We start from the raw sequence: 15,159 nt of genomic DNA, 5'->3' as shown, positions 1-15,159 counted from the left end.
CTACAGACCTGCTTCTCCACTTGTGAAGTAGATAAATTATCTTTAGTGGTCTTCTGTCTGTAGCTCGTTCCGTTACTCCTCTGGTGTGAGGGTTGTTGTTAGGGTACAGTATGAGTCAGACCTTACAGCCAGTGGGCCAACCCCAGTTTCCTTTGTCCTTTTCAGCCTCAGTTTACCAGCCTAAGGGTGGGTTATAGGACTCTTCCTAGGCTCCTTAGAGCTCTTCTACATTCTGCCTCTGCCACTGGCCTGGAAATCCTACCCTCACCTGAAATTCCCAGGATGAAAGCAGCTTCCTTGCAGAGCTCATGCCAGGTGTGTCTTCAGCTGCCGTCTTGGCTCCATCCACTGCACCCCCTCCACATGTCACTGTTTTAATACATACAGATGTCTGAGCAGTATTTAGGTGAGGCTTGAATTAAATAAGAAAAGTAATAGACATTTTACTAGATTTTTTTAACCTTTTTCCATTTTATTTCTTTTCCCTTTTTGTTGTCCATTTTAAAATTGTAGTTGTAGTTATTGATGTCATTGTTGTGAAATAGAATGGAGAGAGGCATGGAAGACAGTGGGGGAGAGAAAGATAGCAACCTGCAGACCTGCTTCACTACCTGTGAAGCGTCTCCCCTGCAGGTGGGGAGCCAAGGGCTCAAACAGGATCCATAGGCTGGTCCCTGAGCTTTGGGCCACATGAGCTTAACATGCTACTACACTACTTCTTGACTCCCATTTTACTAGATTATTGTGAATGCTTTTGTTGAAGAAAAATTAAAAGGTTGAAAGAGATGTCAGTAGAATTTGTGGGCTTTGTAGTGGTCTTAATAGGCAGGATAACTTGCTAAATGTTTCCATAACCTCTTCTGTTCACATTGCACAGCTAGGGTATTGTACCTTGTATTCACTACAGTATCTTCCATCATACTGTCCAGTGAAGAGGCTGTGCTGCTAGATTTAAACAGAGTCTGAAGCTATTGCTGTGATTGATCTTCCATTTTCTGGCCTGAAAGACATTCATGAAAAGAGGAAGAGATGACAGATTCTTGGGTAAGTAGACTTGCCCCACATCAGATGCTGTATCTTTTCCTCTTGAATAAGTTGTATTTTAATTGATACATGTTTAATTTGCTGTTTCTGTCTCTTTCTCTCTCTTTCTGCCAAGGTACTGCTCATCTCTGGCTAACGTTGGGTCAGGGAGTAGAACCTGGAGCCTGAGAGCCACAGGCAGAAACTTTGTGTTACCTCCCCCACCCTTGTATTTCTCTTTTCACTTACTCTTTTTTTATTATTTAATTATTTATTTATTTATAAACTGGAAACAGTGATAAACCCATAGGAGAATAGAGTCACAATTCCATACAATTCCCACCAGCAGAATGCCATATTCCCTCCCCTCCCCTGATAGCTTTCCTATTCTTTATCCTCTGGAACTATGGACCCAGGGTCATTAAGGGATCCAGAAAGCGAAACGTCTGGCTTCTGTAATTGCTTCCCCACTGAACATGGGCACTGACAGGACAATCCTTACTCCCAGCCTGTCTCACGCTTTTCCTAGTGGGGCAGAGTTGTGGGGAAGCAGGACTCCCCTAGTTTATTTTTTTGTTATTTATTTCAATGAGAGAGATAGAGACGGATGAGAGTACTGCTCAACTCTGGCTTATGTTGATGCTGGGGATTGAAAGCCTCAAATATGGAAATATTTTGCATAAACACTATGCTATCTCCACAGCTATTTACTCTTAAAACTAATTTTCCAATTAGTATTATCACTGGGACTCAGTGTCACCATTCTTTAGTGTCATGTTATATATACAGACATGAATAGATATAAGAAATGGGGGGTGCTGTGAAGCACATACAATAGTGAGACTTCCCTCTACAGATATTGGAGAGATGATTCTTGAACCCATCTGAGTTCTCACAGGTGATCAATTCTGGTCTCCACTTGCTATTCTACCAGAAAGCTCCTGTGAAATAATTTTTGAATACCAAGACATAACTCGTGTTGTAAAGTGCTACTTTGTCATACCCAGATATTGAGTTTCAAGCCCTGAAAACACAGATAGACATGAAAAGGGGAACTTCATGGGTATTACTGTGGAGTCTTCCCCTTTTTTTGTCTAATCTTCTATCTAGAGAAAATAAATAAATAAAATCATTCCACCAAGAATAATGGAATCAGGCACAAATGAGGTTCATTAGAATATATACTTCCTAATATTCAGAGTCTTCATTTTCTGTCTCTTTTTAGTTTTATTTTTTAGTTATGAAAAGGAAACACTGAAAAAAAAAACATAGGGTAAGAGGGGTTCAACTCCACACAATTCCCACCACTAGAACTCCCTATCCCATGCCCTCCCCAGATAGCTTTCCCCATCCAAAAATGGGCAGAGGATAGGAACAGAATATTCACAATAGAAGATCCAATAGGCTAATAAACACATGAAAAATTGTTCCAGGTCACTGATTGTCAAAGAAATTCATATAAAGACAGCATTGAGATAGTACCTCACCCCCATGAGAATGGCAAACATCAAAAAGGACAGCAGCAACAAGTGCTGGAGAGGCTGTGGGGACAGAGGAACCTGTGGGAATGTAAATTGGTCCAGCCTCTGTGGAGATCTGTCTGGAGAACTCTCACAAGGCTAGACATGGACCTTCAATATGACCCAGTAATTCCTCTCCTAGGGATATATCCCAAGGACACCATAAGACCCAACTTAAAAGTTATTTGTATACCTATGTTCATAGCAGCACAATTTATAATAGCAAAAACCTTGGTGCAACCCAGATGCCCAACAACAGATGAGTGGCTGAGAAACCTGTGGTATATATACACCATTGAATACTACATAACTATTAAGAACAGTGAGCCCATCTTGGATGGAGCTAAAAGGAATTTTCTCTTTTTTAAAGTAGATTTTTAAAACAATATTTGTTTATTTATTCAAGAAAGGATTGAGACCAAGAGAAATGGATGGGGCAGGGGAGATAGAAAGGGAGAGACATAGAAACCTGCAGCCCTGCTTCACATTTCATGAAGCTTACCTGCTGTAGGTGGGGCCAAGGGGCTTTAACTGGTTCTTTGAACAGATAAAGTGAACAGTTAATGAAGAGTGTCACCACTTGACCCCCTGGCCTTTTTTATTATTACTGTTGTCCTTATTGATGTCATCATTGTTAGATAGGACAGAGAGAAATGGAGAGAGGAGAGCAAGACAGAGGGTGAGAGAGAGACACCTGCAGACCTACTTCACTACTTTTGAAGCGACTTTCCTGCAGGTGAGGAGCCAGGGGCTCAAACTGGGATCCTGATTCCAATCCTTGTGCTTTTCTCCACAAGCGCCTTACCTGCTGCGCTAACGCCTGACTCCCACCTTCTTTTTCTCTCTACCCAACATTCTTTTCAGAGTTTTTTTTTATTAATATTTATTTCCTTTTGTTGGCCTTCTTGTTTTATTGTTGTACTTTTGATTGTTGTTAATTGATGTTGATGTTTTTATTGTTGGATAGGACAGAGAGAAATGGAGAGAGGAGGGTAGACAGGGGAGAGAAAGACTGACACCTGCAAACCTGTGAGGTGACTCCCCTGCAGGTGGGGAACCGGGGACTCAAACTGACATTGTTACTCCAGTCCTTGAGCTCTGCACCACATGCGCTTTAACCCACTGACTACAACCCAACTCTATCCCGCATTCCTGTGGGATAAACAATTCTTTATTATTATTACTATTTTACTCTGTATTTATTTCATTTTTGTTTCCCTTTGTTGTTTTTATTGTAGTTATTGTTGATGTAGTTTTTGGATAGGACAGTCAGAAATGGAGAGAGGAGTGGAAGACAGAGAGGGGGAGGAAAAGATAGACACTTGTAGACCTGCTTCACCGCCTGTGAAGCGACTCCCCTGCAGTTGGGGAGACAGGGGCTCAAACCGGGAATTTTACTCAGGTCCTTGCGCTTTGCACCACGTGCTCTTTACCTGTGTGCTACCGCCCGACTCCTAGGGTCAACAATTCTTATGTTGATTAGTGGCATAGAACCGTTGAAAATGTCTTAATTTTTTGCAGAGAAAAGTAATGACATTAATCCAGTATTCCTACTGAGAAGATGTCTCTCCTGGGATATCACAGAACTAACAATTCTGCTTAGTATCCATGTGTGTTTTTCACAAGCTCTGTCTAAGATATTATAAGATTCAGTGACTCTACAAAAGGGTAATAAACCAGAATTACTCTTTTTTTAAAAAATGAAACTTTATTGTTATAACATACAGGTATCTGACACTCGGGTTGTGAGCGATTTTTAATTGCACTGTGACTAAACATCTTCTTGGTTAAAGAGATTATAAATGTCTTTCTGTGCATTTATTGTGGTTGTTTATGTTACTCTACTGAGTTGTGTGAGTATATATATATTGCTCATTAGCGTTTTGATGTAGAGCATGTAAATATGTTTTCTTATTTTTTGTTTACTTCATCTCTGACTTGGTGATATAATCTTTGGTCTTGTTATTATGCCAAATATATTCATTTTTGTGTATTCTCAGTGGTTCATTTCTCCATTTATTTATCTTTTATGTTGAACTCAGGTTTCTGAAGACATTTCCAAATCAGATGTTATGTACTGTAATGAGGATGACTTCTATAGGTTTTTTTGGTTACTGTTGTAACATCCAAGTGCATCTTAAGGAACATAAGACCTTTCACTGCCAGACTTTCCACAATGGCTCCCTCCTCATAGAATCTTTTTGTATTTATAAATTATATTTTACATCCTGTGATAGAGAGAGAAATTGAGGAGGATGTAGCTTACTGTGGAACAATTCTTCTTGTCCTCCAATCTTTTTTCTTTCACCAGGGTTATTTCTTGAGCTCATTGTCTGAAGTTTGAATCCATTGATGCAGAAAGCCCGTTTTTCTTTCCATTTTATTTGATAGGAGACACCTGCAGGCCTGTCTCACTGCTCATGAAGTGACCCCATTCAGAAGGGAAGCAGGCCTCAAACCTAGGTCCTGTGTCATGGTGAAATGTACACTTAACCAGGTGCACCATTGCCCTGAACCTGATAATACTTATTTTATTTGTATAACATTCTTGCACTTTTAACCCTTTACTGGACACTGACACTGCAGAGATGCCTAATGTGGTATGATGACTCTAAATAGTGTAATTTCATGCTTCCATAATGATGTTGATTTCATAAAGAGCTATGTGTGGTTAGAGATGTTTCATTTCATTTTTTTTAAGATTTTATTTATGAGAAAGATTCTGAGTAGTTAATATGCTGATCTGCTGCCGCTCACATTTTCTCACATGAACACATTGCACATATTTTAGGCCTCAGTGACCTATGAAGACGTAGCTGTGATATTCACTCAAGAGGAGTGGGCACTATTGAATCCTTCAGAGAAGAAACTCTACAGAGATGTGATGTGTGAAAACTTGAGGAACTTTTTTTCCATAGGTAACTCTAATCGCCTTAATTTTTCAACTAGAAGACAAGTCACTTTTTGTTCACCAATGTAGAAATGGAGACAGTGTTATGTGATCAGAGTTTGATTGTGACTCAGAATGGATCACAAATTCAGTCTTGTGGTCCAGCAGATGGCACAGTGGATAAAATATTGGATTCTCGACCATGATGTCTTGAGGTTGGTCTTTGGCTACACACGTACTAGATTGATGTCTGATTCTTTCTCTCAGACTGCCTTTCTCATGAATTAAGAAATAATTATTTATTTATTTATTCCCTTTTGTTGCCCTTGTTTTATTGTTGTTACTAATGTTACTGTTGGATAAGACAGAAAGAAATGGAGAGAGAATGGTGAGACAGAGAGGCGTAGACAAAGATAGACACCTGCAGACGGTTTCACCGCTTGTGAAGCGACTACCCTGCAGGTGGGAAGCCGGTATCTTAAACCAGGATGCTGAGGCCAGTCCTTGCACTTTGCGCCTTGTCTGCTTAACTGGCTATGCAACCACAAGACTCCCTGAAAATAAATTCTTTAAAAAGTTATCAGGGTGGGAGTAGGTAGCACGATGGTTATACAGACTCTCAGGCCTGAGACTCTATCAAGTCCCAGGTTCAATCCCCTAGAACATCGTAAACCAGAGCTGAGCAGTGCTCTGATAAGAATAAATGAATAAAAATAAATTCAATCTATTTGTATAATTTCTTTCTTTTTAATTATTTATTTATTCATGCAAAAGATAGGAGGAAAAAAAACAATCAGCCATAACTCTGGTACATGTGCTGCCTGGGATTGAACTCGGGACCTCATGATTGAGAGTTTAGTGCCTTACCCACTGTGCCACCTCCCAGACCACTGTTAGTATAAGTTCTAATCCTTTATATATTTTGTAATTTTAGAAAAAATACAAGAACTTTCCACCAAAGAGCAGCATTACTTGCACAGGAGTCAACAAAGGTGAGAGTTAAACTTACAATAAAATTTTATGTACCACCCAGAAAGCTATTGTGTTTTCAAATATTTTGTCTCTGTGTAATTTACCTAGATCTGGTGCCTGCATAGTTTCCCCGTATTAGGCTGGGGGCTTGAACCCAGATCCTTAAGACTTTTCCTTGTTCTTTCTGGAACTTATGCTTAACCTGCTACGCTACCACTTGGCCCCCTACTTATGCGTTCTTAATTGTGTGCTGTCTACTGACCTAATAATTGCATAGCAGCTCTTTTAATACAATTTATTAAGAAAATTGTATTTATAATAAAAAAGAATTTATAATCACTGCCACAAATAGATTAATTTTTATATAATCTCATCAAAGATACTTCATGACTAGGTTATAGAACAGTTGGACAAGTTACTCAAATACAATGTATGTGACATACATGACTCAAGTTCCCATCTGACTCACTGGCAACAAAAGGACCATAATGATGTTCTACATTATCTGTCTATTCTTCACGTCATAGGAAAATCTTTCTCACATGTAACAAGGAAATGGAAGTCTTAAAAAGGGGGCAAAGATACTTAGTGTTTATAAAATAGCACACTTGGAAACAATAAGAGTATCTATAATGTATGAATATCTTTATTTTTATGATACGTAGATGTAGTCCTTCTAGAAAAGATCAATATTTTCAGTGAAAAACTTCAACACAGTGCCAAAACTGGCTGTTAACAAATAATGATTCAATTAGTATATACAAAATACCTGTAAAGATATTATTAGTTGTGGCATAATATACTTAAATGAAGGTATGTAGTTTTTACCAGTTTTTATCTTATTTATTGGATAGAGACAGCCAGAAATCTATAGGAAGGGAGAGATAGAGAGGGAGAGAGAAAGAGGACCTGCAGTCCTTCTTCAGCACTTGCAAAGCTTTCCCCCTGCAGGTGGGGACCGGGGGGCTCAAACCCGGTCCTTGCTCATTGTAGCATGTGTGCTCAGTCAGGTGCACCACTGCCCATCCCCCCCTTTTAAAGTATTTTAAAAAATATTCCCTTTTGTTGCCCTTGTTTTGTTGTTGTTGCTTTCATTGATTTTGGACAGGAGAGTAAATTGGAGAGAACGGGAGAGAAAGATAGACACCTAAAAACCTGCTTTACCACCTGTGAAGTGACTCCCCTGCAGTTGGGAAGCTAGGGGATCAAACTGGAATACTTCAACCTCTCTTTACCTTTCGCACCATGTGTGTTTAGACTGCTGTGCTACCTCCTGACTCCCAATTCAGTCCCTTTTAACCAATTCTTTAACTTTACTTTTAATTCATGATTTAAAAATAATTATTTGTTATTGGATAGAGAGAGACATAGAAAAGGGGAGATAGGGAGGAAAAGAGACACCTTCTGATGAGCTTCACTACCTGTGAAGTGATTCCCCTGCAGGTGGAGAGCCGGGGACTTGAAGTGGGATCCTACCTGGTTCTTGCTCTTTGCACTGCACCTGCTAAACCCACTGTGGTACCGCCCAAATCCCTTTAGATCTTTTTCTAATTTTTTATATGTGTGATTTTTTTTCAGTATACGTTCTAGTAAAATCTATTGTTAATATCTGATGTTATTATGTAAAATTATGTTCTGCATCTGATAATAGAATCAGTTATATTCAGTGAAATGTCATTAATTAATTGTTCATTATTTTACAGTAATACAGCAGTGAAAGTCTCTGAGGGCAAAAAAATTCAGAATGATAGAACACCTCAAGAATGTGAAGTATACAACAAATTACTCACTAATTCTATTCATCTTCAAAAACATGAAAGAATTCACAGTGGAAAGAAACCCTATGGATGTAAACAGTGTAGTAAAACATTCAGTTCTCCCAGTCATCTTTGGGCACATGAAAGAATTCATAGTGGAGAGAAACCCTATGGATGTAAACAGTGTATTAAAGCATTCGGTTGTTCCAGTCATCTTTGGATACATGAAAGAAATCACAGTGGAGAGAAACCCTATGAATGTAAACAATGTAGTCAAATATTCAGTTGTTCCAGTAATCTTAAAAAACATGAAAGAACTCACAGTGGAGCGAAACCCTATGAATGTAAACAATGTTGTAAAGCATTCAGTTGTTCCAGTAGTCTTCGGAGACATGAAAGAACTCACAGTGGAGAGAAACCCTATGAATGTAAACAGTGTAGTAAAACATTCAGTTGTTCCAGTAGTCTTAAGCTACATGAAAGAACTCACAGTGGAGAGAAACCCTATGAATGTAAACAGTGTTGTAAAGCATTCAGTTGTTCCAGTAGTCTTAAGAAACATGAAAGAACTCATAGTGGAGAGAAACCCTATGAATGTAAACAATGTTGTAAAACATTCAGTTGTTCCAGTAGTTTTAAGAAACATGAAACAACTCACAGTGGAGAGAAACCCTATGAATGTAAACAATGTTGTAAAACATTCAGTGTTTCCAGTTGTCTTAAGAAACATGAAAGAACTCACAGTGGAGAGAAACCATATGAATGTAAACAATGTAGTAAAACATTCAGTTTTTACAGTTGTCTTAAGAAACATGAAAGAACTCACAGTGGAGAGAAACCCTATGAATGTAAACAATGTAGTAAAACATTCAGTTGTTTCAGTAGTCTTCAGAGACATGAAAGAAGTCACAGTGGAGAGAAACCCTATGGATGTAACCAATGTAGTAAAACATTCAGTTCTTCCAGTCATCTTCGGGCACATGAAAGAATTCACAGTGGAGAGAAACCCTATAAATGTAAAAAGTTTAGTAAAACATTCATTTGTTCCAGTAGACTTCGCTCACAGCGTATTCACAGTGGAGAGAAACCATATGAATGTAAACAATGTAGTAAATCATTCAGTTGTTCCAGTAGTCTTCGGACACATGAAAGAATTCACAGTGGAGATAAACCCTATGAATGTAAACTATGTAGTAAAACATTCAGTTGTTCCAGTCATCTTTGGTTTCATGAAAGAACTCACAGTGGAGAGAAACCCTATGAATGTAAACAATGTAGTAAAACATTCTTTTGTTCCAGTAGTCTTCGCTTACATGAAAGAATTCACACAGGAGAGAAACCCTATGAATGTAAACAATGTAGTAGAACATTTCGACAATCCTGTATTCTTCAGCAACATGAACGAACTCACAGTGGAGAGAAACCATATAAATGTAAACAGTGTAGTAAAACATTCAGGCAATCCGGTCATCTTCAGACACATGAAAGAATTCATAGTGGAGAGAAACCCTATGAATGTAACCTATGTAGTAAGACATTCAGGCAATCCGGAAATCTTCGGACACATGAAAGAATTCACAGCAGAATCACAGCCTCAAACCTGCTCCCAGCGCCCTATCCTCAGCCTGTACCCTCCCGGCTGTGATGACATGGAATTAATCACTGGACACCTACTGCCGGCAAGTCTTTCTGCCCTGGAAGCCATTGAGGCCATTTATGAGAGCAGTCCCTTCTACTATGACTGGGAGACCCTGCAGCTGGCAGGAGTCCTCTGCCTGGTCGGCATAGCCTTCTCTCTGAGCAACAAATGTAAATGCAAAACTAAAAAGGAGCAGAACCCTGGTACCTGAGAGTGCCGTCCCGTTCAGTGTGCCAGGGTCTGTCAGGACCTGCTGAATCAGAAGCTTCACCTTCGGGGTCTGTGTCCCAGGCAAAGGCTGTTCTCCCTGGGATCCCCAGGGTCCCTCTTGATGGAAGACAGGACGAGATTTCTTTGTGAATAAAAACCCATCTCCCTCCAAAAAAAAAAAAAAAAAAAGAATTCACAGTGGAGAGAAACCCTATGAATGTAACTGTAGTAAAACATTCAGTTGTTCCAGTCATCTTCAGACACATTCGACCAGGTGTGCCACCACCCAGTCCCTGAAAGGATGTTTTTTTAACCAGAGCACTGTTCTGCTCTGGCTTGTGGTGGTGTGGGGGATGGAACCTGGGACTTTGGAGCCTCAGGCATGAGAATCTGTTTGCATACCCATTATGCTGTCTACCCTCTTTGAAATGGCTGTTTTTATGGAGAATGTGACCGTGTAAAATCTCTCTGAGCAGATATGACTTGTCATTATGAACTCTCATTCCACTTGCCCTGGTTTGGGAAGCAGGTGTGTGTACAGGAGATTCTAAGAGAAAATCCTGATGGGGCAAAGCATTCAGGCTGCTGTGGTGAGGCATTATCCAGGGATATTGTGTGACCAATCTGAGATTATAAAGATTGTACTTGCTTGAAGGGAAATGAAGGTGATACTGCCTGCAGCCCCTAGGAGCTCACCAGGAAGCTTCTAAGGTTAAGGCCCCTGGACCACAGGAGGGGTCTAAGCCTTAAGGGAGATTCCGGTGCATTGGAGAGGGCTCAAACTTTGTATGTGGGACGTCATGCCGCCTCTCACCTCCACTCTCCTCTTTCTGTACCACCTGGAGATCTGGTCGGGTCTGTGGCCTGGGAAAGGCACATACGCTTTTCTGTAAATGCACTGTGGTATTTTGTCAGTGATTTTGGTGAACTGAGGATGGAAAAAATGTCTGGGAAGATGTCAGAGCTGAGAATAGGAATAGAAAGCTGGATTAGGGCAGACAATAGCTTCCAAATATGAGGAAAATATATAAATACCATTAACTGGAAACCCCATTGATCTGACCCATGTCTATTCATATTTTGCACAGGAGCCTGTGTGACCTCTGTGTCCTAATTTCATCTGCTCTACTCCTTCCTTTGGGTTCCTGTTTATTAATCATTTTTGTCCTGCTTTATATCTTATCACCTTTAGCACCAAGTTACATATGCTACCATGAGGCCATCCTGACTTTCCTGGGCAGGTGACCTCACCAAATGTGTCCCAGAACCTCACTTTCCCAGATCCCTGCCCCAACACAGAAAGACAGAAAGAGGCTAGGGGTTTGGATCCACCTGTTAACACCCATGTCCAGTGGAGAAGCAATTGCATAAGCGAGAACACCCACCTTCTGCACACATAAAGATTTTGGTCCATACTCCCAGAGGAATAAAAAAAAAATAGGAAAGCGGGAGTCAGGATGCCAGTGCAGTGAGTTATGTGCACGTGGTGCAAAGTGCAGTGACAGGCAAAAGTATCCCAGGTCGAGCCCTCGGCTCCCCACTTGCTGGGGAATTGCTTCATAGGCAGTGAAGCAGGTCTGCAGGTGTCTATCTTTCCCTCTCTCTGTCTTCCCCTCCTCTCCCCATTTCTCTCTGTCCTATCCAACAATGATGACATCTATAACAACAATAACTACAACAGCAATAAAAAGACAACCAGGGAAAAAAGGAAAAATAAATAAGCAAATAAATACAAATAGGAAAGATTCCAATGGAGGGGATGGGACAGGGAACTCTAGTGGTGGGAACTGCCTGGAATTGTACCCCTATGATTTTACAATCTTTTTCATCATTTAATTACTAGAAACAACAGTCATAATGTTCTGAGAGAGAACTGCTCGAGTCCTGGGTCCTGGTGGAGAGATTTTATACACTGTGAGAGGGGAAGCTACAGTGAATAAACAGTCTACAAAGTGAAGTAAGACAAACATGCCACCTAACTAGCTGTTATCTACACATTGAGGAAACCCAGCATCTCTGTCTCTCTCATCCTTTCTTACTTCCCCCTTTTTTCTTTCCTTCCTTTTCTTCCTCCCCCTCTTTATCTTTCTGCTATTTCTTCCTTCTCTCCCTTCCTCTCCATATATTTCTCCCTTTCTTTTTTCCCCTCCTTTGTTTCCTCCCTCACTCCCTTCCTACATTGCCACCAGGGTCATTTCTGAGGCTTGGTACCTACATGATTAATCCCCACTCCTGGTAGCCATTTTTTCATTTTCCTTTTTTATTTTTTATTATTTTTCTGAGACCCCTCCGCCATGGGCGATCTTTACCCTGCCAGCTATTAAGGTCAAATGGAAAGACCCACTATAAAATTTGGAAAGGGCCTGACCGCCTATTGACCATGGGAAGGGGTTTTGCATGCATGTTTCCACAGAATTATTCAAAACCTTTCTGACTTCCTGTCCACCAATACCTGCATGATGGCACTGTTATCCCTGAGGAACAAGAAACACTGCAAGAGGACTGGCTGCAGGATGCACCTCAGGACTCATAATACGACATGGTGGAATCTGAAAAGTCTGGTTCACAGAGCCCTCTCCCCCTTCTCTGAATTTCTTATGCTATGACTGCCCAGTTGTGTTTTATGAGTGAGTTGAATAACTAAAAAAAATTTTTTGAGTGACTTGAATGACCAAAATTTTTTGTACGACCCATTTTGCTCAGAGTACTCTGAAACTTAATTGACTTTATATAAAAATGCTGGATGCAGACATGGTTTCTGGAGACGTCCAAAAAGAGTCAAAAAAATTGTTTTTTTCCTCTTTATTTTTTAAGCTACTTAAACCAATTATTATCATTGAGTTATCAATTATAGTTAAGTTCTAACTCATTAAAAGTTTTGTCTTCACAAGTAATTGACTACAACTTTGTCAAAGTCTTCACATGAAGAAGCATCTGCTCATATGGTAAGATATTAAACTATATAAGAAGTTCCCCCATATACAACTTATGTAAATTAACAACATTCACATATTTTTCTACACTTAACTGGTGTGTCTCATTTTGCCACTATAGGCCTGCCTTTGTCAGCCAACAATTTAAAGACTTTTTCAATTTATAACATCACCCATACCACAGACATGCCTTACAACCCTCAAAGACAAACGGTTGTTGAAAAGGCCCGCCACATGCCTAGTCCCAATTAAGTAAAGAAAAAAGGGGGGATACCTGCCCCCAACATTCATTTAGGTAAGGCACAAACTACATTAAACCTCCTTTAATATAAAAATTAGAACCAGATGCCCTGCTATCCATGGGAAGCAAAATTGTGTGTGTTTCCTTCACAGGAATCCCCAGAAAACCATCTGGACCCCTGCACACTCTGACGTCACCCACTAGATGGCACAACTACAGCGGCACCCCCCTGAAACCCATGATGTGACCTGACACAATTTGAAGAACCTGATTCACAGAGGCCAAGGACAGAACTTTCTTACTGCCTTTCTCTCGCCCATCACTGCTCTTCCTGCCTCTGCTTCACCTGTCACGTTTTGGCCATTCCAGCTCACTCTACAGAGAAGCAAAGTTCCAGTGGCTGTCGTCCCCCATTGAGATAGACGTGCAGCGGTCGTTGGCATTGGACTGACACTTCTATCAGACTTGCTGGTACACCTTTGGACACTCCCTTTACACTGCTGACATTGTCAAGGACTGACTGTAGAAGTCCTGAGACTGCAAGGCCAGATCATCCCTCTCGCCCCTCAGCCTATCAGGCCCTCCTCCCCCTATCAGGCAGCGCCCACTATCTGCCCAACAGGCAGCCCCTCTCTACCTACTAGGCCTCTCTTCAGTCTCACGTTGTCCCTTGCTACTCTTATTTATTTCTTGTCTTATTCCAGTTCTTTTTAAGACGCCTGCATGATATCATTTAGGTTTCTGCCCACCAGGTTTTGGTTCACCCTTACACTACTATTCCTCTGTCAGAGATGGAGCCTTTTACAGACATTGACCCATTCAAATATAGCCATTGGAAAGAGGGAGATGTCCAGAAATTGTGAGGATGGGGTTGAGCTTGGCAGGGCTTGAACCTGAGAAGTGTGCCAATCCTGTTAGTCTCTCTACTGAGAGGTTGAGCAAAAGGGACAGTAGTCACCTCAAGGTGTGCCTTGTCCTATCAGACTCCCTGATCACAAAACACCCCGAATTCCCGATACCATGGCCATTAGATAAAAAGAAAGGGGGTGATGTTGGGCCTTAAAGCCAGCACCCCTGCTCTGCTTACATAATCATTGTTTTACCTGAAAGAGCCCCACCATGTTATCCCCTCAGGGTATTGCTAATTCAGTTAAAACCATTGCAACAGTTGCTACAGATGCTTCTACCTACCCAGCATGCCTTTTGCCTCTCTCCACCCCCTTTCCTAGCCAATCCCATTCCCAACTTGCCACTTATGTCTATAAACCCTATAAATCCCGCTGCTGTTCCAGTTTCGTCCCCTTTTCCACGTCCCGACCCAAGAAGACCTGGAGAAGGGCTGGTGGGCATAGTGGGAGGCGGCCATTTTGCTAGCTCCATGTGGCCTCGGCTTCTGTGCTCACACACAACTCTTGGGCACCTGTGTTTAATAAAGATTTGCGTTCCCACTCTGCCACGAGTTCCTGGTCTCTTCTCTCCCCCGTGACACAACCCAACAGAGATGGAAGAGAGGAATATCCTTTTTTAAAATAATTATTCCCTTTTGTTGCCCTTGTTGTTTTATTGTGGTAGTTATTATTGTTGATGTTATTGATGTTGCTGCTGGATAGGACACAGAGAAATGGAGAGAAGAGGGTAGAGAGAGAGGAAAGAGAAAGATAGTCTCCTGCTGACCTGCTTCACCACCTGAGAAGAGACTCCCCTGCAGGTGGGGATCCGTGTGCTCAAACTGGGATCCTTATGCTGGTCCTTGTGCTTTGCACCATGTGCTTTAACCTGCTGTGCTGCTGCCCAACTCCCCCAGGAATGTCCTTCTTGACCAGAGGTGGGATCCTCAGCAGATGGTTTAGGTCCCTCTGCCAGGAGCCATTTCTCTGCTTTGATAGATGATTAGCTTTGAAACAATGGAAGCCCTCGAGACAAGTTTCATTTCCCCCTGGGCAAGCCATTTCCCCCTCAGGTAGACCATTTATC

General features: G+C 41.1%; 1 protein-coding gene across 1 annotated transcript; it reads left to right on the top strand.

The window, feature by feature from the left end:
* Positions 1 to 922: 922 nt before the first annotated feature.
* On the top strand, positions 923 to 9,954 carry LOC132542410 (zinc finger protein 709-like). The gene is made up of 4 exons (XM_060204983.1): positions 923 to 1,044; positions 5,335 to 5,461; positions 6,368 to 6,425; positions 8,109 to 9,954. The coding sequence occupies exons 1-4, from the start codon at positions 1,030 to 1,032 to the stop codon at positions 9,805 to 9,807; spliced, it is 1,899 nt and encodes a 632-aa protein (XP_060060966.1). The 5' UTR covers positions 923 to 1,029; the 3' UTR covers positions 9,808 to 9,954.
* Positions 9,955 to 15,159: the final 5,205 nt, after the last annotated feature.

This window comes from Erinaceus europaeus, chromosome 13, assembly GCF_950295315.1.
Source record: "Erinaceus europaeus chromosome 13, mEriEur2.1, whole genome shotgun sequence".
In the NCBI taxonomy this organism is placed as follows: domain Eukaryota; kingdom Metazoa; phylum Chordata; class Mammalia; order Eulipotyphla; family Erinaceidae; genus Erinaceus; species Erinaceus europaeus.
This window is presented reverse-complemented; position numbering and strand designations above follow the sequence as displayed.